The 21,256-nt window shown below is 34.2% G+C and overlaps 4 protein-coding genes across 12 annotated transcripts; 1 reads left to right on the forward strand and 3 right to left on the reverse strand.

Annotated features, from left to right (window-relative positions):
• Window positions 1–646: 646 nt before the first annotated feature.
• Window positions 647–6,955, reverse strand: LOC127244094 (magnesium transporter MRS2-I-like). Of its 3 annotated transcripts, none has more exons than XM_051264418.1 (13): window positions 6,757–6,955; window positions 3,768–4,020; window positions 3,650–3,679; window positions 3,410–3,551; window positions 3,189–3,310; window positions 2,604–2,678; window positions 2,079–2,321; window positions 1,912–1,956; window positions 1,779–1,823; window positions 1,513–1,542; window positions 1,316–1,435; window positions 1,094–1,212; window positions 647–1,001 (listed from the first exon to the last, which is right to left on the reverse strand). In XM_051264418.1, the coding sequence occupies exons 1-12, from the start codon at window positions 6,822–6,824 to the stop codon at window positions 1,126–1,128; spliced, it is 1,260 nt and encodes a 419-aa protein (XP_051120375.1). In that variant the 5' UTR covers window positions 6,825–6,955; the 3' UTR covers window positions 647–1,001; window positions 1,094–1,125. The 3 variants fall into 3 exon arrangements, with proteins under 3 accessions (XP_051120375.1, XP_051120376.1, XP_051120374.1); XM_051264419.1 differs by lacking the exon at window positions 6,757–6,955 and adding an exon at window positions 4,178–4,447; XM_051264417.1 differs by lacking the exon at window positions 6,757–6,955 and having other exon boundaries at window positions 3,768–4,447.
• A 60-nt stretch (window positions 6,956–7,015) lies between these two features.
• LOC127244096 (auxin-responsive protein IAA1-like) lies at window positions 7,016–8,189 on the forward strand. Its single transcript, XM_051264427.1, has 3 exons — window positions 7,016–7,341; window positions 7,476–7,669; window positions 7,787–8,189. The coding sequence occupies exons 1-3, from the start codon at window positions 7,142–7,144 to the stop codon at window positions 7,960–7,962; spliced, it is 570 nt and encodes a 189-aa protein (XP_051120384.1). The 5' UTR covers window positions 7,016–7,141; the 3' UTR covers window positions 7,963–8,189.
• Window positions 8,190–9,568: 1,379 nt separating this feature from the next.
• Window positions 9,569–12,433, reverse strand: LOC127244095 (transcription factor UNE12-like). 6 transcript variants are annotated; one of them, XM_051264423.1, is made up of 7 exons: window positions 11,918–12,433; window positions 11,530–11,649; window positions 11,348–11,413; window positions 10,674–10,739; window positions 10,261–10,338; window positions 9,955–10,184; window positions 9,569–9,755 (listed from the first exon to the last, which is right to left on the reverse strand). In XM_051264423.1, the coding sequence occupies exons 1-6, from the start codon at window positions 12,254–12,256 to the stop codon at window positions 9,984–9,986; spliced, it is 870 nt and encodes a 289-aa protein (XP_051120380.1). In that variant the 5' UTR covers window positions 12,257–12,433; the 3' UTR covers window positions 9,569–9,755; window positions 9,955–9,983. The 6 variants fall into 6 exon arrangements, with proteins under 6 accessions (XP_051120380.1, XP_051120383.1, XP_051120378.1 ...); XM_051264426.1 differs by having other exon boundaries at window positions 9,569–9,820; XM_051264421.1 differs by having other exon boundaries at window positions 9,955–10,188; window positions 11,918–12,432.
• A 568-nt stretch (window positions 12,434–13,001) lies between these two features.
• Window positions 13,002–20,422, reverse strand: LOC127244196 (histone acetyltransferase GCN5). 2 transcript variants are annotated; one of them, XM_051264626.1, is made up of 14 exons: window positions 19,742–20,422; window positions 19,491–19,555; window positions 19,324–19,404; window positions 18,654–18,725; window positions 18,143–18,311; window positions 17,364–17,407; window positions 17,009–17,108; window positions 16,726–16,794; window positions 16,520–16,574; window positions 16,040–16,158; window positions 14,434–14,527; window positions 14,214–14,355; window positions 14,053–14,128; window positions 13,002–13,477 (listed from the first exon to the last, which is right to left on the reverse strand). In XM_051264626.1, the coding sequence occupies exons 1-13, from the start codon at window positions 20,315–20,317 to the stop codon at window positions 14,059–14,061; spliced, it is 1,656 nt and encodes a 551-aa protein (XP_051120583.1). In that variant the 5' UTR covers window positions 20,318–20,422; the 3' UTR covers window positions 13,002–13,477; window positions 14,053–14,058. The 2 variants fall into 2 exon arrangements, with proteins under 2 accessions (XP_051120583.1, XP_051120582.1); XM_051264625.1 differs by lacking the exon at window positions 13,002–13,477 and having other exon boundaries at window positions 13,817–14,128; window positions 19,742–20,421.
• Window positions 20,423–21,256: the final 834 nt, after the last annotated feature.

Here is a 21,256-nt window from a genome sequence, read left to right on the forward strand (position 1 = left end):
CAAATAAAAAAAAGAATATAATTGATCATACGAAATAGATGAATTCTATTATAAACATGTTCAATCATCTTCACTGTTTAGGATTAATATATGGGCCGATTCACTTAAAAAATTTACATATTAAAACTCGTATGGACTATAGCGTAAACATGTTCAATCCTCTTCACTATTTAGGATTGACATATGGGCCAATCCACTTAAAAGATTTATTCGTTAAAATTCGTATATGGCTCACGCTCGAAAAACTATCGAGCCCAATAATATTAATTTAACAAAATTCGATAAAATAGTAAAGTTATATTTCAAATATATAGAAGATAAAATTCCATATTGAGCTGCTAAAAAATTAAATTGAAACAAATAAATATAATGAACTTAAATTCATTTATAAAATTTGGGAGTTTAAGTTCAATTCAAATAAAATTTATAGTTGAGTTAAAAAATGAAATACTCACTAAACATCACATTGACTTTTAAAATTAATTTGATATGTTTGATTAATTACGGTGTAAAATTATTTTAGAAGATAATGTTTTATTACTAAACCTATAATTTTGCATGTAGTACGACAATAATTTCACATCAATACATTCTTTTGTATATTACGAATTTCTTTGAGAAATATTTTCTATATGTTCTATACAAATGACCTAAAAAGGATTTTCTATTCATAAATTTTCATGCACACTCACAAATTTACTATTCGAATTATTATTTTCTTCATGCGCAAATATATTTATACTTATAACACATTTGGCATACTTAAAATAATAAGCATCGTCTAGGGTTTCAAAGAAAAATTCAAATAAAAAAAATAAAATAAAATAAAAATATACATCACCGTTATACAGCATTCATTTATTTCACCAGATATCCAATCTGCTGCGGGGCCCGCGTGCCGTGTGCAGATCAGATCACGGCATTTACGCAGCCGATCCAACGGTTGCTGGTGACGCCTACGCCGTCGCGCACGTTAGCATTGCCCAAGGCTACTACCAAATCTACGGAATGACAACAATATTGTCAAAAAATCTCTGATATAAACAATTTTGTAATAATAATAATAATAAAACATACAAATATTTTTACAAACCTGCAAAGGCTATATATATAAATCAAATCAAATCAAGAACCAACAAGACCCTTATGCTTAGCATACGAGATAATCGACAGGAAAAGGGATCCACAGGCAAGTGCAGTGAGCATCACAACCTGCATGCGTAAATTAAATTTAGACAACCTATATTAATTAACAATAAGTTTTGATATACGATGTTGTTTGCAGAACTTAGAAATTGCAAAAATACATGCATACCCATTTAAACAGGTAGCCATGGTCTTTCCTCCATGGATATGGAATGTTCATTCCGAACACAGCTGCAACGAAGGAGTACACTGACAGGCAGACGGTCCCCGAGCTCAGGAAGAGCTCCAGCTGCACGTTATAATGATCAAACTTCAACAATACATGCATGATCATTAACTATTACCAAGATTTGAAATCAGAGGAACCTGAATCAGCTGGTTTCGATGATTGTCCAGCTGCAATGACGAGCAAAATCTTTGTCAATCACAATGAACATTCAGGTTCTGTTTTTAGTGGATTAAATAAACATAATAATTCATTATTTAATTAATTTTTTTCTAAAAATAATATCAACACTTATATATACCATATTAAATAATTATTTAAATTTTCGTATGGAACTGAGAGAGCATACATTAGATGCATTATTGCATTAACAAGGAGCTAATGTAGGTAATGAAATTTCTATCACCTGAATATTGATGTAGTCCTCTGTGTCGTCGATATATTCTCGCAACTGAAAGAAAATGACACCAAAGATGAAAGGAAGTTCAAAATTTCTTATAACAAAGAATGTCTTGAAGATTGAATTTTTATTTTCTTACCGTTGTCAGCTTATTCATCGTGCTTTCGATTTGCACAAAGTAAGCCTGCCAAAGATAGGAGAATTAGCCGAGAAATAATACTGTTTGTGTCCGGATTGAACAGATCGATAGGACTAAAGATGAAGAGATTCAACTATATGGAAGATCATAGGAATATAAGAATGAACCTCAAGCAACATTTCAAGTTTTTCGACGCTATCTTCCTCCTGAGAACTGGTCAGTGCAGTTGTTCTGCTACTAGTTTGCGATGTCTTTGAGCTTATATACAGAGATTCATCATCTGCTGCTAGTTGCCACTTGGTGTGTTCATAGTCAGATGAGCCCAAATCGGACATGGTTGCTTTTCTTGATAGATAAAGATCAGCCATGTCATCATCATCATCCAGAAGTTGTTCGAGTTCATCCCTTACCTGTAACAGGTCTTCACATTTTATAACATTCATAGGAAAAGATTAAAAGATTGCTAATGTCCCAAATCAAGAATTCCTATGTAGGATAATTAAGTTAGACTCTATAGATCAAATTTACAGACATTTCATGATGTTCAGGAGATCAAGCCACACTAGGATACATGTTCATAATATGGTTATAACAAACTAGGCAATTCATTGATAAAGCGAAGACGAATAGAATCATTTATGTCGCATGCTCCTCAAGTAATTTTAACGACACAAGCCAAGATTTGGACATACCTTTTGAACCCGACTTGTTAATCTTGTCATAGCACTCTTCATCTTACGAACACGATCCAAATTTCGACTGCTCGTCTGCATGCACATTAAGGCACCACAACTTCATGTTATACATCAAGATGCACTTCTTGAAACTAAAGAATTACATAAGAAAGCACATTCTAGTAAAACTAAGAATCTTGGGTTATGCTCTTTTGTCTTCTCGTTTTCATTCTCTTACTTTCTCTAAAAAACATTACATCCATCATTTATTTTTCTCACAAAATTTAAAAACAAAATACAAGATAACAAACCCAAAATGTATTGTTTCTTTTGAAAATTCCTTAAAGCTACAATTTCCCATTTCGGTCTTGCAATTTATGTCTCTTATCTTTTGTTTCCTAAACAAAGGGAACCATAAAGAATTGTTATAACTTATAATCCATAAACTTTTAGAACTTATTCCTATCTTCAAGACCAAGGGTCTTATTAGACTTTAATTCATATGCATTGAATACATATTGAAATTTAGTCCTAAAAATAGGATTTCAATTGACAACTACTGATGATAACATATTCATGTATCTCTGCAGGTTTCTAAGCTACCTTAGCAGTGAGTTCATCCAAAGCAGGATATGCAGCAACCTCCAATTCCCTAGTTTGAGCGTCAAGAGAACTGCATATTGCTTCTAATGCTACTTCCAGAGCTCGAAATTCGAATGGAAAATCTGCAACAGCATCACCAAGCAATTCATCAAACAGTTGAAAATTTATCACTGTGATGATGTGATGACACAATGAAGGAGACAAGCTCTGTAGGACCTGACCAGTTTCTTCATCAGTTCCGACAATGCTACTGCGCGATTCCGGCAGCTCCTCATCTTCCCCTTCAATGGCCATCGGCAATCGTCTCTGAAATTCTTCAACAACTGGCATGACGTTGTCGTCGAGAGGATCCCTAAGTAACACCTACTTCAAATTCACAGCAACACGAACGAATGCCTAATTTATTGATTTTTTAAAGATATAAATCGAATTTTGGTTAGTTGATTGAGTGCGAATTTTACCTCGTTCGTCGTTATAATCGCCTTGATGTGCTGCAGTTCAACAGATTCATCCATTACGACCTAAGAGCAGAATTGAGCAGAGCAATTTAACCTAAGAAGGAAGCAAGGAGTTACGAACCTCCAGATTGAGGACAATTGCCTTCTCCCTGCCCAAAATTGCAGACGGATAAGACAACAGAGGATCGAGAATTCGAAGATCTCTAGCATTGATAGGCACTCTTCTCATGATATCATACTTATCCAAATCCATAACTACCCCTCCCCCGCTACGGTCCAGCACTATCCAATTTCTGGAAACCGCTCCTTTCTTCTTCGAAGACATCTGAGTAATTTCCACATCGAATCCACCGTCCTTCTCCATCGGCAAATCTCTTCCAACCAAAAGCAAAAAAAAACTCAGCTCCAGAGTCCACCGAACTTCACAAATCAACTCATTCAATCTCCAATCAACAGTAACTACACACATACGCTTGTATAACTTTTACACTTTTACAGCTAACAGTGAAAGCCATGGAAGATTGACATCACCTAAACACGATTATTGATGATTAACCAGGTCTAAATCCTTGGCGTAATTTGTTTCTGCAGTTAAGGTGATAAAGGTAAGGCGGTGAAATTCACAGACGGTGAGGGTCCAATCCATTGATTAGGAAAGAGAAATGACGGGCTACGGCGGAGGACAAAACTGGAAGGAAGGCGATGCAGGCGTGCATGGCTGGAGATTAATTTTGCAGAGGTAGAGATAGAAATGAATTCAGTACAGTACTGTAATTGGGCCACCATCGAAAAATGATGGGCACGAAAAGGTGGGCGATATGTCGAAATTTAATAGGAAGAAGACAAAGTGCAGCAGCAGAATAGTGTCATTCGATTTTCATGCAGACGGCGCGTGGTTTGCACTTCCACCTCCACAACCATGCGCGCGTACGGTTCAGGACTTCATCAACGTCTCGACACGTGTCAGCTTCTAGTTGATTTCATTCAATTTGGGTTTGGTTTGGTAGATCTGGATGGTGCTATATTCTTATTCTTATATATTTATATTTATATATCAATATTTGTACAAAAATTGGTCATTGTAAAATGTTAATTACAAAGAAATTTTATTGTAACTAAATTACAACTAATTTGGTGTTGTTAATATTTTAGATAATAATTTCAAATAAAAGACACATGAATGGTTTTTATTTTATTTTTATCTTGGATGATGGATTAGACCTTAAGTATATGAAATAAAGAAAGGCCCAATAATCCACAGTAAGCGGATCAGTTAATGGGCCTATTTGGGCCTACAAGCCCTGAATCCAGCGTGCGGCTGACCCACATATATATTGGCACCATTCGCATATGCATTTAATACATCACACGTGTTACTTATCTCCAAGAATAAATGACATGTCTGCCACCTGTTCTGAATTGATTTTATAATTATTATAAATAAAATATTTAATTGTCCGACTGTAAAAGGGTCCCGCTTGAGGCTAAACCCTAATTAAATGGGCCCTACTGTCCATAGGTCTGATGACAAAAGCATGTAAAATGAATTATAATGAATGAATGAATGAATAATAATAAGTAATAAAATGAGTGGTGAGCGAGCAGATATGGAGGACTAGATACACGACTTATATAGTCGTGCTTTCAACTCTCGCTCAAGCATTATGAGCTGTTTTGTTTCTGTAATGCAAGGATGAGAATGAAATCCCAACCATAATCATAATATCATGAATTCTTATAACAAATGCAATGAACTTATCTAATCTTAATTTTCCAATTATTATTATTATTATTATTATTATTATTATTATTATTATTATTTCTTCCTAAATTTTAATGCCAAAAAGAAAATCATAATAAATGTGCAAAGTAGTAGTAGTTAACCAGTAGTATGTGGAGTGGACAGAGAGAATACCGAATACATGAGCTGGGGGATGGGACTTGAAAGTGGGCGCATTCCACGTGCCGCCTCACGTGCCAATTGACACAGTAAGTAACTAAGCCAATCCAATGTAAAAAAAAAAAAAAAGAAAAGGAAAAAAAGCCAATCTAATTCCCAATGGGCCCCAATTATCTAACCCATATCGCCCTGCCCAACCCACCAATTGACCATACCCGGGCCCACTTCACATGGGCTGTATTACAGTGACACCTACTACTATTATTATTATTATTATTATTATTATTAGTATTATTATTATTATTATTATTATTATTGCTGCTGTAAACCAACTATATATATATATGTATATTTGATTATAAACATGTTTTAATAAATAGATATAGATGATAAGACAGATTACGAACGAAACATTAGAAACTCTACGTATAATTATTTATAATAAGCTAAAAATTTTAGAAACAAATTTGTCATTATTAAATAAATATCCATAGAAAAACAATATAACACATTATATTTATTTATGCTCTAACACAATACAAACTCAACTTGTATTTATAATAAAATACACCACATGCCCATTTCCCCACTATCACGTATTCATTTCAAATATAATTCCATTTAGTTATATCAACTCTAATTAAATTATGGGTCTTACCATTTGTTTGCTTATATTTACAACTTTATTTTTTATATTATTAAGATTTTTTTAAATATATTAGATTAAAAAAAATACTAAATTTTTAACGCTCCAGCCACCATTGTTGCTATATGGAATATGCTTCAATATATATATATATATTCGGATATTCCCTACACTTTACACGGCATATCATTTTACGGGAAAAAGATAAATATCTCAGAACTGAAACTATTTTAAATTTCGAAGAAATTATTATTATTATTATTATTATTATTACTGTAATACAGTAGTCCGACATATTATATTCTACGAAATTTCAGAATGTTAATCTACTGAGATGACAAGACAGAATCTCAGATCGGACGGCAGCGAATCAATGACCTCTTCAAAAGGCAATCGAAGCCGTGAAATAATTAGGTGGGGTCTACAGTGAAATGCTGTCCCCCCTTTGTTCCCTCAGGAATAAATATAAGTAGTAAATTATACTCTATTATTTAGTATTAATAAAAATTAATTTTGCACATAAAATAAATATAATAAAAATAAATGAATAGCTAGCATTCGTACCTTCTTCTTCTTCTTCGGGTGTGCATCAATGAGATTAGGGTAAGGGTTGCTGCACTTTTACACGACATGTGTATCTGTACTTAGAGATACATGTCCCCACTGCATTTTCGTGCCTCTCACGCGCACATGGCGCCAGCGCGTGGGGACCATGGATTCAGCTGTCATGAAATTCATGCACACGCCGAATAACCTGCACGGATTCTGTCTCGCCACAATAATTCCTGATTCGCTATAAAAACTACTCCACGCCAGTTGCGAATTCCTCCAACTGCACGCATTAATTTGTTGAACGGGAAGCGCAAGAGCCAAGACATCGACCTAGCTAGCGGACGAGATTTCATCTGAAGAGGAAGAATTAAGATCGGAAACTGAGCATTACGAAGCCATGGAAAGAGGAGGTTCAATGACCTATGAGAAAGACGACGATCGTGCGTTGAACCTCAAGGCAACCGAGTTGAAATTAGGGTTACCTGGAGGAGAAGACGACGACGACTCGTCCGATCTCCACCTACAATCTCCGTCATCAACAGCTGTGAAGAACAACAAGAGAAGCTCGCCGGAAAACGATGATAATTCATGCAAAAAGTAAGTCGAAACGACCTTCTAGCTACCTACTCGTAATAGAACAGGAATCCATGGATGAAACAGAAATAGCTATAGCTTTGTGAGCATTAATTAATTATTCATATAATAATCATTTGCTTTGTATAAATTACTAGGGCGCAAGTGGTTGGGTGGCCGCCGGTGAGATGCAACCGGAAAAACACGGCGAGGAAGGGGGAATCAGAGGGGATGATGTATGTAAAAGTGAGCATGGACGGAGCTCCATATTTAAGGAAGATAGATCTCAAATTCCACAACAGCTACCTGGATCTGGTGAAGGCATTGGAGAACATGTTCAAGTGCACCATAGGTAAATTAATTAACTAGCCAATATTCTGGTTTGAATGGCATATAACAGAGCAGTGATTAGTAGTAGTATAGTATAAGTATTGAATGGTATTTGATGTGTTTTTGCATAATCTATCAGGTGTGTATTCAGAGAGGGAAGGGTACAACAATGGGTCAGACTATGTACCAACATATGAAGACAAGGATGGCGACTGGATGCTTGTTGGGGATGTTCCATGGGACATGTTTGCTGCTTCTTGCAGAAGGTTGAGGATCATGAAGGGATCTGAGGCCAAAGGCTTGGGGTGCATCTAGGCTTGCTTACATGAAGATTTGGACAACTTTGATTTGGATTCAGGTAGAGGAAGTGCATGATGAACAGAGGTGGTGGGTGGGTAGATTGAAGGGAATAGAATGGTGTTTTTCCTTGATTTGGATCTTCTTTTGTACAGATGATCATATATATGTGGAGCACTCGGTGGTGTTCTTCACTGTCTTTTTCATGTTCTTTCTTTGGTAATTAGTGTTGTTCTTAAGTTGTATACAGAGTGAGTATATGTAGTGATGACTAATGTGCATGCCATTTCTGTAAGGTTGGAAAAGGCATGAGCATCAGTTGGAACTTCAAGAATCGTTTAAAATTTTTCTAGTGTTGGAAAATGAATAATTCTGGCTGTCTAAGGAAGATATGCTTGAACAAGCAATGGATCAGATATAGCTTATATTATATTACTCAATACATATATATACGGTGAAGCTAAGGAGAAGACTTGTAAAAAGAAAAAAAGGGCTAAATATTGGAAGTTCGTACGTGTTGTTTGATGGATTGAAGTGTCCGTTGCACAAGAAAGAATGAACTGAAATATAGATACACACTAACATCTAAGACCATAACTGAAATTATTATAACAATGGAGAATAATATAAAGTAAGAAGAAAGAAAATGCAAGTTTATATTACCACCACGTAAGTTTCTTATATTATAAGATGTTTATCTAATCCCCTATTTCTAAGAACTGTTCACTGCTTTGCTTCTAGAAGGGCTGAAGATTTCCATTCCTCTCTATTCCAATTTCCAAACATCTTATATGCTTAGGTCAACTTCAATTTTCTCCTCTAGGTCTTAGAGCTCAACTCTTGAGATTGATTGCAAACGAATTGGAATCTTAGATTATTACACATTCATTCTTTTATTTCTTTGAACCATAATATAATCCCTTTCCTTTAAACTCACAATCTTACAGAATGGAAGCACGTAAGACATAACTAACATTCATTAAAAAAATTAAATTAAATTAAACAATCCCCAATCAATGACAGCTTTGTCAAGCAGAGACTCCACATGTATTGTACCATCACTACTAATGAACATCACACCTCAGAGGTGTGCAGCAAAATCGAAGTCATATAGATCGCACAAGATTTCAATCCAGATCCACAGATTTATTTCTAACGACCAAAACAGCTTTCAAGTTTGTTCTAGAAAGAAGAACTAGAGCAATTGGGCTTTCTTTCTATTGGGAGGCCTATAAGTAGAAAGTATAGGCCCGCCTGATAAACCTTAAGTCTAAAAAGATCACAAATGGATTTTTCACAACTCTAATTTAAAATGCAAAATGATGATGATCCATCATAGTCAGCTAGGAGTCAACCTCAATACTAATTAGGTAAGCACAATAATTAAACTGAAGAATACAGAAAGAAGTCTAGGTAGCACAATAATGGTAGAAAAAGAATATAGACACAAGTCAGATTGCTTTTGGAAAAACAACCCACAAAAATCCAAATGTACCACCAATTTCGGCTGGATATACTTTAGGGACAAGTAACCATTATCTACTTATATTATCCAATACCCCATTTGCACTGAAAGCAACACACAGATAAATATTATCATCACTACTATCATAACAATAATAAATTTTTATTATTATTATTATTATATATTATACACAATAATAGTAATAACACATATAAGAGGGCCCCATAATCCACCACAAACCGCACTATAAGTATGATCTCATCACCCACCAGCAGCCTACCATATGTCCCACCATTGTAAGGTAAATTAAAAACATGATCTTTGACATTTCCTACACCGCATGAATCTAGCAAGGACATGAGGCGTACGTTTCCATTAAATTATAGATATGGGACATCAAAACTTCAAACCCTGCCTTGATTAAGGTAGAATAAAGACAAAAAATAAAGCTAAAAAAGCAGGAAGCGCGTGGTATGACTAAGATTTCAACCAACATTAGGAAGCTTAAAAAAAAATTTGAGAGGGAAGGGATTAAGCAAGCAAACCTGTCAATTCGTGGGGTTGGATTCGTGTTTTACGAATGTAGTGGTGTCTGTAGGTTGTGTGAGGTACATCGTTGAAGCAAGGGATACAGGCATGATGCAGAGAGCTTTGGATTGGAGAAACTGCATAGCAGCCCCAACGTTTTCTTCCATGAGCTTTGCCACCTGTTGTTCTGTGCCATCGTTCGACCATTTCTCCCAGGCTGGCTGAGTGGTAAGGCAGCTGTTTCCGTCTTCCTTAAAAAGTAAGCTATATATGAGAAACATATTTGTGTAAAGCTTTCAGACAGACATGGATTTCTTTATTACCTCTGTTGATGAAATTGGGATGTCTGTCACCAATGGCGCCACGGCGCCAGCTCCGCCTAAACGACTCATACTCAACACCTGGAAGGTTGATGAATTAAATAAGTGGAAAGGGGCCATGGCTTAAATTATATGTGCAGTTCAAAGAGATAACTTTAAGAGATTCCTCAAGCATCAATGCTCTATGGTTCATTTCTTTAGATGACGGCAACAGAGCCTTGCTTTTTAATTGGTGGTCTTATAATTATCGAATTTATTTCATCATAAGGCCTATTAATCAGATTTTTAATAGTGTGTACACTGCTGAACTCAATGCTGCCTATTTGAATATCAAAGTATACAAACTTAACAGAAGGTTTTACAACATATATATATCCATATGAATTGAAAAATATTTAACAAGATTCATGTTGTACCTTCACTTGGAGCCTCAAGAACTTCACATAATCGACAATTTCATCAAGCATAGTTGCTCTATCTGTCTGCATAAATTTAAAAATTTTAGAATGTAAAGCAAGAAACACTTTATAAAAATCAGTAGTTAGTTAAATATATTACACGGCATGGAAAATGATTGATGCATAAAATAAAGAAACCGAAATAGGTACAGGTGCCCCAGAGAAAAAAGTTCATTATATGATAATCACAATCATAAGTAAAGTTCAAGAGACTGTCCATCATCACCACTGGACCAGTACACATACATCAAAAGCACATTACTCAAATCATCATATATGTATTTTATGTTACCGCTTGATAAACAATATAATAGTATGTGATGTGGATAATGTTAAAATTGCATCAATCTTCTTTGAACTCAAGTGTGCAATGCAGGGCAAAAACATGTATCATAGCAATGGACTTCTCATCTGCCATAAATTATAGCACCTTAGGCAATCAGATGAGATATGAACCAGAGTAAAGAGTTGCATAATGCTTAGAAAGCGCAAATCGTATTATGGCTTAATTACAAATTAATAATGATATCCATAAAGATCTAAGAATTAGAAATATTTCATCATTATTAACCCCAAAGCAGAAAAATCTCTTAACTACAAAGATGCAGACAGATAGTTGAGAGGATGCTCACCTTGTTGACACTGGGGACTAACTCCTGCAGTGCCCTTATTCTTTCAGAAATTTTCTCTCGACGCAGCTGTAATAAATGGATTACGTTAGGATGAATACCTAACCGTTATTTAACCCACATGAATGGAGCATAAAATGAACCCTAAAATTAGATTAGATTCTTATAAGAATAATTATGCATACTCTCTCGGCTATGCTGTGTGGATCTGTTGCTTGGCCCCTTCGCGCTCGAACTCTTGGCTTAACCGCTGGCGGATGTGGCGCTGCAGGAACTGTATTTGCCATCGGCTGCGAATGGAAGTCCTGTGCAAACAACATAGAAGCAGGACTTTGTTACGCCTCCACACACAGGTAAAGGACAAAAGTAACTAAAACATTCCATTAGTTGAAAAGTTCAAACGTAGAAAATTATCAGGCTACAGGAACTTACATATATATATATATATATAGATATAGTACTAATCAGAACTTTTTTGTTTATCCGCTAGAATACGAATACAAGTGGTAACGATCAGTTCTGATGATCTTAAGCAGCATACTTCACGAACTCAGTATATCTCAAAGTACTTACAGCGTTAACAGAAGAAGCGCGGGAATCAATAACTTCATGACGCTGAAACCTCTTCCGACTCCCTGAGGCGTCGGGAAAACCTCCTCCCTTCCCATGCTCCAAGCTCAACCCCAGCGGAAAACCACCGCCAACTCCATAACCGCCACCCATGCCAACTCTGAGTCCGCCGTCTCCCCCAAGGTGAGCAGAGCCATCATCCGAGCCAAGCTGTAACATCATCGCAGCCGATGGAGCTTCGTTTCCGAGCAAATTAGCCTCGGCGCCGGTCGCGTACCCTGGAAATCCTAAAATCTGTGCAAGGAAATCGTCGGAAGGGGTTTCACCTGGATTATTCGCCATCGATCGTCTATTAATTTTAGAAGCGGAACCTCAGAAACAACTAAGTCAGTTGTGAGCGAGCTCGAACAGCAGCCGTCTTCTCTTCACTTTACATTACAGGACAGAGAGAGAAAGAAAGAGAGAGAGAGAAAGGAAAGGAAGCTAAACGAAGAGCGTTAACGCGGGTGTTCTTCTGCTTCCATTTTCTATTTAAAAAGACTTCTCGTATCAAAATGCCACTACTTTTTAGTGAAATTACTTTTATGCCCTTCCCTTTTCACCTGCAATTTAGGATGGCGAGTAGATGTAGATCCGTTGGTTACAGAATTGTGTGTGGCGTTTCCAAATTTCAACGTCAAATCATTGTTATTCTCTAAAGCATTCTCCCCCTAAAATATTAGTAGTATTATTTTATTCAATAATTTTGGAATTTGCAGTCGTTTTCTCTAACATGTATTAGGAATTTAGGATTAAACTTAGTAGCTCGTCACGGATAAAATTTAGGGTCTGTTCCTTGGGTAAATTTTACTGAATAATTTATTTAAAAAAAATATCAAAACACACCGTACTGTTTCATAAGTAACAATATATAAAGAAAAAAAAGATATTCTTAAACCAATTTCTATTTAATTGCATTCTTTATATTATTATGTAAAAATATAAATGTATATTCTTAAACCAATTTCTATTTTAATTGCATTCTTTATAATATTATGTAAAATATAAATGTATTTTCTATTAAAAAAAAATAAGTGCAATAAAAATATAGACGGAAATGGTATAATATTTTATAAAATAAAAATAATAAAGGTTAGTTGGCTTTAATCTTTTGATTTTAGTCACTAGAATTTATTGAATAATGGCGCAATAAAATAAAATCATATAGCATTAGCATCTTTTTTTTTTATCACACATCAGTCCTATTTTCGAAGCCTTCCTCCTCGACTTCGAGGCTAATTTCTGCCAAACCAGAACACAAAATCATACAATAGAAAATTTTCGAAATCATTATTCGGACACCTTCTCGACCTGGCCTGAAAAAGTAGAGGCACGAAAGATGATTTTCTTTTTTTTCAGACAATTTGTGAGGCAAGAACATCGTCGCCAAAGAAGCCCACCTCCGTTCCCCGGAGCTCAGTCGTCGCTGTCAGCTCAATTGTGGGTCAGCTTTTGTCATTGCCGTCGATCATAGATAGATGGGTATATTCTTATTACTCCAAAAACTCTACCGATTCGATCTTTCTGTGATGAGAGAAAAAGTAAAAATCTTCCCTTGCCAACCCTAAAAAATGAAATCACTGTGTAGCTTGTGTTCTATTTTGAAGTTTACCCTAAAAATGTTTATGCTACGTATATTTTCGTGGCGTTTTGGAAATAACCTGTTGCGTTTGCTTTTACATCTAGAAGTCCATTTAAAGTCGACCAACCACGGCCATAAAAGTACACTACAAAAATAAAAACCTATTTGATATCTAAGCCTAAAATCCGCATCATGGTTTAAATATATTTTAACAAATAAATCATTATAAATTCTATTTACCAAATGTAATCACTTTAAATAAAAATAATAAAATATTAATCAATTTTAAAATAATAATTTATTATGAATACAGTACCTTTCAAATTTTTAATACGAAATATTTAAATTATTATGAAAATAATCATCATCTTATATAAAACGGGCGGCACTAAAATATACTACTTAAGCATATGATACAACACCACATATCAAATTTGTGACTATCCTACCTTTCCCAAGTCAGATTAAATCCATGAACAAATCAAATCAATTATATTCCCATGGACGAGAAGATGACCTGAGCTTATTGTGGCTGAATTTTGATGCTAGATTGGAGACCAGCTTGAACTTTGTTCGAGAAATGCCCTTCAAGCCTGCAATGCAACATTCACGTGAATTTTATTCGGTATTCTCCAAAAATACAAGAAGCTCAACTAAGGTAATGGTACACGAGCATGCCTGGTTGAACATTTGTAATAGATGGTTTCCGGGGAGTTGTAGGTGCGGGCGTTTGAGAACATTCTCCGAACATCAGCAACAAACATCTCAAATGTCACATAGTATTGCTCCGACTCGACCCTCTTCGACATAGTCTTCAAATCTGTACAAGAATATTATTGAAAGGAAGGAAAAGGGAACTGGGGAAATAATTTCGAACAAAATGTAAATGGAAATGTACCCATTGGATCTTTGATTATGTCATAGTAATCAGGCACATCCCGGGCATCGACTGGTTCTTTGAATGGCCAAGCATCAGGATGATCATTCATTGCCTGCTCATAATAGATTATACAGTGGCAAGTACATCGAGATATAGAAACAAACACCTTAAGTAGCAACTCTATTCTTTCTAGTTTGAAATAATTAATTTACAATTCAAAGAGCAACTTGAATCAGTATATTATAACAGGAAGATATTGCAGCTATTGGCAAAAGGAAGCTGATATCTAAAAGGTACATTACAAACCAAACCAAAATTGAATAGGCAAAAAATTCAAGTATTATTTGGTTGCTTATTGATTAAAAAAGCTATAATAAAAAAAAATTTAAAAATCCCAAGTATTAATTGGTTGCTTATTGATTTAAAATTAAGATTATGCCATTCTTGGAGATTTAATTCATAGAAATTCCATAGAGATTTAAATATCCCTACGTCCAGCCACAATAACTCTTTTTCCTTTTTAGGCAGCCCTATAACTCTTTCTATTTTTGACAAATTTAACAATCACATAAGGCCTATTCAATTAATTTATGTTAATAAATATATATATTTTTTAGTTATTTGTAAATACATATTTTAATTTTTTTAAATCATATATTAATTTTTATTTTAAAAATAATAGCAAGAACACTTATATAAAAAATAATAAAATAATATTATAACGATTATAATTGACCTATTAAATTCAACTATCTAAAATACTGTGTCCTTCAAACCATAATTGTCATTCAAACCAATAAAATGTCAATAAAAAAATAAGATCATAGTTCTTAGATAGTTATATAAGCAAAAACAATTAGATCATTATATATATCAAAGCTAATTAGATTCAAAATCTGATAAAAGAATTTTCTTCCTCATTTTCATCAGCCTCACTGCTACTCTTGTCTATATATTCTTCCTCTTCTTCTTTATTCTCATCCATTAATTCTAGTGTAAGTTCGCCACCTTACACAATATCATTTCCCTTCCCTTTCGAGAACTAGAAGTGCCTATAGCTTTCTCTCATTGATGTTTGCATCCTATAGAAAGTAGGCTCGTTAGCTCCAGTAGCATCAACAACTCCACAAGTGAAATTATCATTATCAAAGGCTTACTCATCCTTGCCAAGTTGTTTATCTTTATCAACTTCTCCAATAAATCACTCATTAGAATCTTCAATATCATTCAAAACAATAGGACCAATCACATCATTGCTACCATAACGATATAACAAATTTTGGTTATACTTGATATAAACCAAATCTTGCAACTTTTGGCTTTCTAATTGGTTTTTTTTTAAGAATGAACCTAACCATTAATTAAGATTTAAAATAAATGTTAGATTTTTTTTATCTATATTATAATAAAAACAAAAAACACTTTTTAAGTTAAAGTTATATTTCAATTACTTACGTGTTAAAAAAGTAATCCATTTTCTCTCACAACCCTAGCATAGTAGAGTGCTGCTACAGGCCGCTATTGACAAACTATTCTCCATCGAAAATTATAAATCCCCAAAGTAATAGATAGAAAATAACCGAAAAGTTCTTTCAAATATATAATATATAGATAGATAAATTACCTTGACAAGGGAGCGCATAAACGCAGTCAAGGATTTCAGATGTGAGCCAGCCTCCGATGACGAGTTTATTGTCTTAAATCGAGAATGGCCATATTGATCAGGTGTCCAACCCGCCTCTCCTGTCATGATGCCATAGCCAAGTTCAAATTAGAATCATATAATAACTGGAGATACAGAATCTACAAGACAAAAAATCTAGAATGGAGAAACCATAATGTGTAGGTGCAAAACTTAACCATAAAATGCCGCAATTTAAAAAAAAAAAAAAAAAAAAAAAAAAAGATCCTTAACCATAAAACTAAGAAAGGTGAGTTTCTAATCTTCTATACTGTGCTTGAGTGTGCATATGAAGGAATCTGGATGTTTAGAGATGGCATGATCCCTTTAAACAATTTAGAAAGCTTTACCTATAGAACCACAGATCATTACATCAGAAATTGACATAAAACTAAATAATATTCAGGGAAAGGAAAGACTCACTCAAGCCAGGTATATCCTCAACCTTGATGGATTTTTTAGGAATACCAGCTTCTTTCTGGAAAGCAATAAAACATCACCAGAAAGAAGCATTAACTAATAATATACAAACCCAACGAAAAGGAGATCAAACATTTCTACTTCAGTGTGTTGAAGGAGCTCCAAACAATCACATTCTTAAAATACACATTCAAACAACTGTGGCGCACCTTCTGAAAATCAATTCCAGGGTAGACAATGTGACAATTTGAGAGCTCTCTTATCTTTTCATCAATTGCCTAGCAGTCAAATACAACAAAACAAATGAATATTTACTTGTTAAGGCACTTGCTTAATCTATGATATGCCGCAATGACAGACAAATCAATAGGAAATTGATAAATTATCGCACTATGATGACTACATCATATGCCCAATATCTGTCCTAATCCCACTGTCATAAATAAATAAATAAAATACTAATCATACAAAGAGAAAAAGAATATAACTTACCTGTCTTTGACGACGTATCATAGTTGATAGATCAGTGTATGGAAGCTTGGGGTCTATCTTACATTCCATAAGGATCCCTCCATCATAATCCTTGATATAGCTGCAAGATTAATAACAACCCAACTGATATAGTAAAGTTTTTAATAAAAAGGGCATCTGTATCACCCTGCAACAAAAGTGGTATATATAATGTTGACACAAAGACCTATACAATTAGATACAAAAGCTAACAGAACTTGTGATGCATCCACAATGTACTCTATCTGTCCAGAAGAATATGTAACAAAGCAGCATAGCTACCACAGTAATATAAAGATTACTTAAAAGGACATAAACAGAAAAGGTCAAAACATACCCATGCCATCTTTCTTTCTCCAAGTGAATTTCCTTGGTGAAGCCCTAAACAAGTATAATATATTAGAAATCACACCACGAACAATAACAATACAAAGATTTATAACAAGTAGACAATTACAGGTAGAAAAGGTAAAAAAAAAGACCCACTGGCTCGCCCACTATGAATGAGTGAGCACCTTATCCACCCCCAAACTACTCACTTCTTTTCTTTCAAACAATAATAAGTTTTTAACAGTTGATGTAAATAACTAGATGCTAATTTACATTTCCCATGGCCCATCTTCTACAGTTGAAATCTCTCCACAATATAAACCAACAGAACTGATTTAATTAGCACAACAACAAACATACGCTGGCAGTGACTTTTGCTTATTGCACATCCCTTAACCATAACTACAATGAAAAGCTTTACAGCATGAAATGAAAAGCATAAATTTTAGTGAACTCAAAGTCAGTAGCCAAAAACATATTAATATCTATATGTTGCTACAGAATCCTGTACAACCCGCAAACATCAAAACTAAACACAAGCTATAACCAAAATTTGATTAACCAAGTAAGTAACTTTGAGTTTCTTCTCATTTAGATTTTTTAAATACTTACTACTGCTAGAGCAACACTAGTCAAGGGCCTAATAAAAAGAACACTCAACGAGACTACATATTCCAGTTAGATTTCACAATGTCTGATCATATCATACCAATATGCATATGATACTATGCTGAGTTGATTGGCCTATCATAGACAAGTGCTACATATGGACGTTTGTAATCTCACCTGCTTGACAAAGTAACCAACAGCATTATTATCAGCATATGTAAGGAAGTGTGTCAGACCATCTGCATCCCGTGCATGCTGTTTTAAATGATTCATAAGTCGTGTGCCATAGCCCTTAACTTGTTCGTCAGCTGTGATAGCACAGAAAGCTATCTCTCCAAATTTTTGGCTGCATGCACAATTAAAATATCAAGATTCTCACAAAAGGATCATAATTTAGCAAATAATTAAACCATCTCAAGGGGCCAATACATCATTCATCAAGCCCGCTTCAATTTTGCTCTTGTAATCATACAACATTAGCATGAGCACAAATATTGCATAAGATGGTTGATGATGCACGGCTGAACATTATAATGAAACATTCTGAAAATATAGTGCAGCAATATGCTCAACCAAAAACATACAAAAAAAAAAAAAAGATTTGAAGCCAATTAGGTGATAAATAGACATTTGAACCTGTATCATGGTATTAAATTGAGTCAGCATAACAACACAGCAAAAGCTGTACCTGATGTAGGGGCGATATGTAATACCACCAACTACTGTATTCCGTCGGATGACCATGACAGATTTATGGTTTCTGCCACACAAACCATAGTACCAATGTTTAGACAAAAACCAAAAAAGGTAGGCCACTAAAAAATTGCAGCATGACTAGATATAGTTGCCACAACAAAAACAAATCATAGAACTCTCAAGTTTGAAAACACAAATGGTAAACAGATATCCAACAAAGAACACTGAATGATTATTCAACAGTTATCTAACAAATGTAATTAGAACTAGCATACAACTCATGCGCACAACAATGATCTTAAGAAAGATACACAAGTAACTGGAATTTAGTATAAATTATGAAAGATACAGATCTCCAAACATAATTATTGCATCAGGAATAAGAATCTTAATTCTAGTCACTATTAAAGCATATATCCATAATATATTCTTGAAAAGCAAATATCGCTAAAGTTTATCTCAGAACATACCATAGCAACTTATGACTTGCTAACACATTTCATTAAATTGTGTTTACAGCACTTTCTTACTAAATCACCACGTAAGTGGAGAGACAATAACTGGAAACTAGCAGGCGAAACTTCTAATTACAAGGTTACCAACTTTTTTTGTGTTTTCCTACGAGCTTCACAGAAAAAGTTCACATGCATGATGCAGTATACCTGTCCATTATGAGCCGTACAATGTACTCCCTTGGCATATTAGGAAGTTGCCTGGCAAAAATGTTCTTCAATCCTATCAACCTAATAAAATACAACTGAAGTCATTAACCAAGTAAAATGGGATTACAAGGGTCAAAGCAGATCTTCGTGGGAGCAAATGAAATTACCAAACCATGTGTTCATCAATGCCATCATTTGAAGCACATTCAAATTTGAGCCTCCCTGCTTCTTCCTGATAATTTGGAGAAAATCCAAAAAGTAAAAAGCAAAGATACCTCATGATCTATAAGTATTATTGCGGAAAATAATAGCAAATAATATTGAAAAATAGAGCAGTCAAGCAAGTTGATAGAGATACAAAGCATTCCTTGGAAAGAAGGACAACACAAGTGCAAACTTAAACGATGAGAAGGCTTACTTCTCTCTTTAAATTCTCCTCTCTCGCGCTATAGGCGCCGCTGGTCTGTATATTATCGGTAAAAATACTCTTCACTGTATCCTCCTTTACCAGAATTCCCGGGATCGAACCATTGGCCCCAGGCGCCACGGCACTACCAGAATTATTGTTACTACTGTTATTACTTTCCTTAGCTACATCAGCAGACTCGATTTTAACCGAATTATCTGCCTTCATTTTAGTGTTCCTGGCTGTAGGACCAGCAGAGTTACTGTTCTCCAGCCGAGAAGCAGTGAAATTGAGCATGGAGGAGTCATCGTACTCTTCCTCCTCATCGTCGACGACTTCTTCAGACTCATCCTCAGAATCTGAGTCGGCTCCGCGGACGCTGATGCTCTCCAGGTCATCGTTAGACGTAAGGGCTCCGTCGCGCGTGTCGGAGAACGAAGGCGGGAAAGGCGGCGCGTGGTCTTCAGGCGGTAGTTTCCTCTTGTGGATTGAGGAGGTGGCGGAGGCGGAAGCGGAGTGAGAAGGCGAAGGAGATTGGGAACTCCGGGAACGAACGGAGGCCGTGAGATGCGAGGGGTGGCCGTCCATTGATTGACTGATCGAGAATTACGAATGGTGCGGAGTATAAATTAGGGTTTATAACTAAACTTCCCAGCGAAAATTGGGGATTTTGGACTGAGAGCTTTTCAAAGCCTAAACGTGGCCGTTGCTTGCAATTTTTACCTTTTAGGCGGTGTGAAATAGTAAAATAAAAAAGAAAAATATTTTAAATCAAAATAAATACTTTTTCTTCTATTGACATATATTATTAGTGATACAATATTTAAATAATAATATTTAATTATTTAATAATAATAAATTATAATATTTTTTATTATTTATTATATAATTAATTATATTGATATTTTTAAAATAAATTTAATATATATGATTAATAAATTTAAAATAAATATTTAAAATTTTAAAAATTATATCACAATAAAAATATTAAATATAAATAAATAAAAAGTAGAGCCTATTTATTTATAATAAACGTAAATAAATTTTATAAAAAATATAATATTTTTAAGGTATATAAAAATATTTGTATTTTGAATAAATACAGAAATAAAAAGGTTTTGAATAGATCTTATTTGTATTATATTATATATTATGTAGTTAATAAAATTGATTACTATTTGTTGAGTATATTTTAATTTAGTATTTTTTATCAAAATAGAAATACATCCATTGTTATAAAATATACAAAAATATAAAATGGAAAATATGTTAATTAAGTGGGGACGGAGAGAGTGTTATTTATTTTATACGTTTTTTAATAAAATATATTATTTATTTTAAAATATTAAACTGTTAAATATTTTATTTCAAATAAATTTTAAATTATATTTAAACAAATTTGAAAATGTTAGTATTATTTTTATTTATTTTCAATATATAAAAAATAGAAAAATTAATATTAAAAAATAATAAAATATGTTTATTAATGTATTTTTATACTATTTATTTTTTATAATTATTTTATAA

This window comes from Andrographis paniculata, unplaced genomic scaffold (genome assembly GCF_009805555.1).
Source record: "Andrographis paniculata isolate CXL003 unplaced genomic scaffold, ASM980555v1 Contig9END, whole genome shotgun sequence".
Classification (NCBI taxonomy): domain Eukaryota; kingdom Viridiplantae; phylum Streptophyta; class Magnoliopsida; order Lamiales; family Acanthaceae; genus Andrographis; species Andrographis paniculata.

Bases quoted from the DNA above. Each gene is read 5' to 3' on its own strand.
- LOC127244196 (XM_051264626.1), bottom strand. From the start codon at position 20,317: ATGGACGGCCACCCCTCGCATCTCACGGCCTCCGTTCGTTCCCGGAGT. The intron at 17,408-18,142 runs GTGAGATTACAA...ATACTTGTTTAG, and splicing joins TTGGTTACTTTGTCAAGCAG to GGCTTCACCAAGGAAATTCA. The intron at 14,129-14,213 runs GCATGCTCGTGT...GTTGCATTGCAG, and splicing joins TATTACAAATGTTCAACCAG to GCTTGAAGGGCATTTCTCGA.
- LOC127244094 (XM_051264417.1), bottom strand. From the start codon at position 4,115: ATGTGTGTAGTTACTGTTGATTGGAGATTGAATGAGTTGATTTGTGAA. The intron at 2,322-2,603 runs GTATGTCCAAAT...GACCTGTTACAG, and splicing joins TAACAAGTCGGGTTCAAAAG to GTAAGGGATGAACTCGAACA. The intron at 1,957-2,078 runs GTTCATTCTTAT...TATCTTTGGCAG, and splicing joins AACTTGAAATGTTGCTTGAG to GCTTACTTTGTGCAAATCGA.
- LOC127244096 (XM_051264427.1), top strand. From the start codon at position 7,142: ATGGAAAGAGGAGGTTCAATGACCTATGAGAAAGACGACGATCGTGCG. The intron at 7,342-7,475 runs GTAAGTCGAAAC...ATAAATTACTAG, and splicing joins GATGATAATTCATGCAAAAA to GGCGCAAGTGGTTGGGTGGC. The intron at 7,670-7,786 runs GTAAATTAATTA...ATAATCTATCAG, and splicing joins CATGTTCAAGTGCACCATAG to GTGTGTATTCAGAGAGGGAA.
- LOC127244095 (XM_051264421.1), bottom strand. From the start codon at position 12,256: ATGGCGAATAATCCAGGTGAAACCCCTTCCGACGATTTCCTTGCACAG. The intron at 11,650-11,917 runs GTAAGTACTTTG...TTGTTTGCACAG, and splicing joins GCGCTTCTTCTGTTAACGCT to GACTTCCATTCGCAGCCGAT. The intron at 10,740-11,347 runs GTGAGCATCCTC...AAATTTATGCAG, and splicing joins TAGTCCCCAGTGTCAACAAG to ACAGATAGAGCAACTATGCT.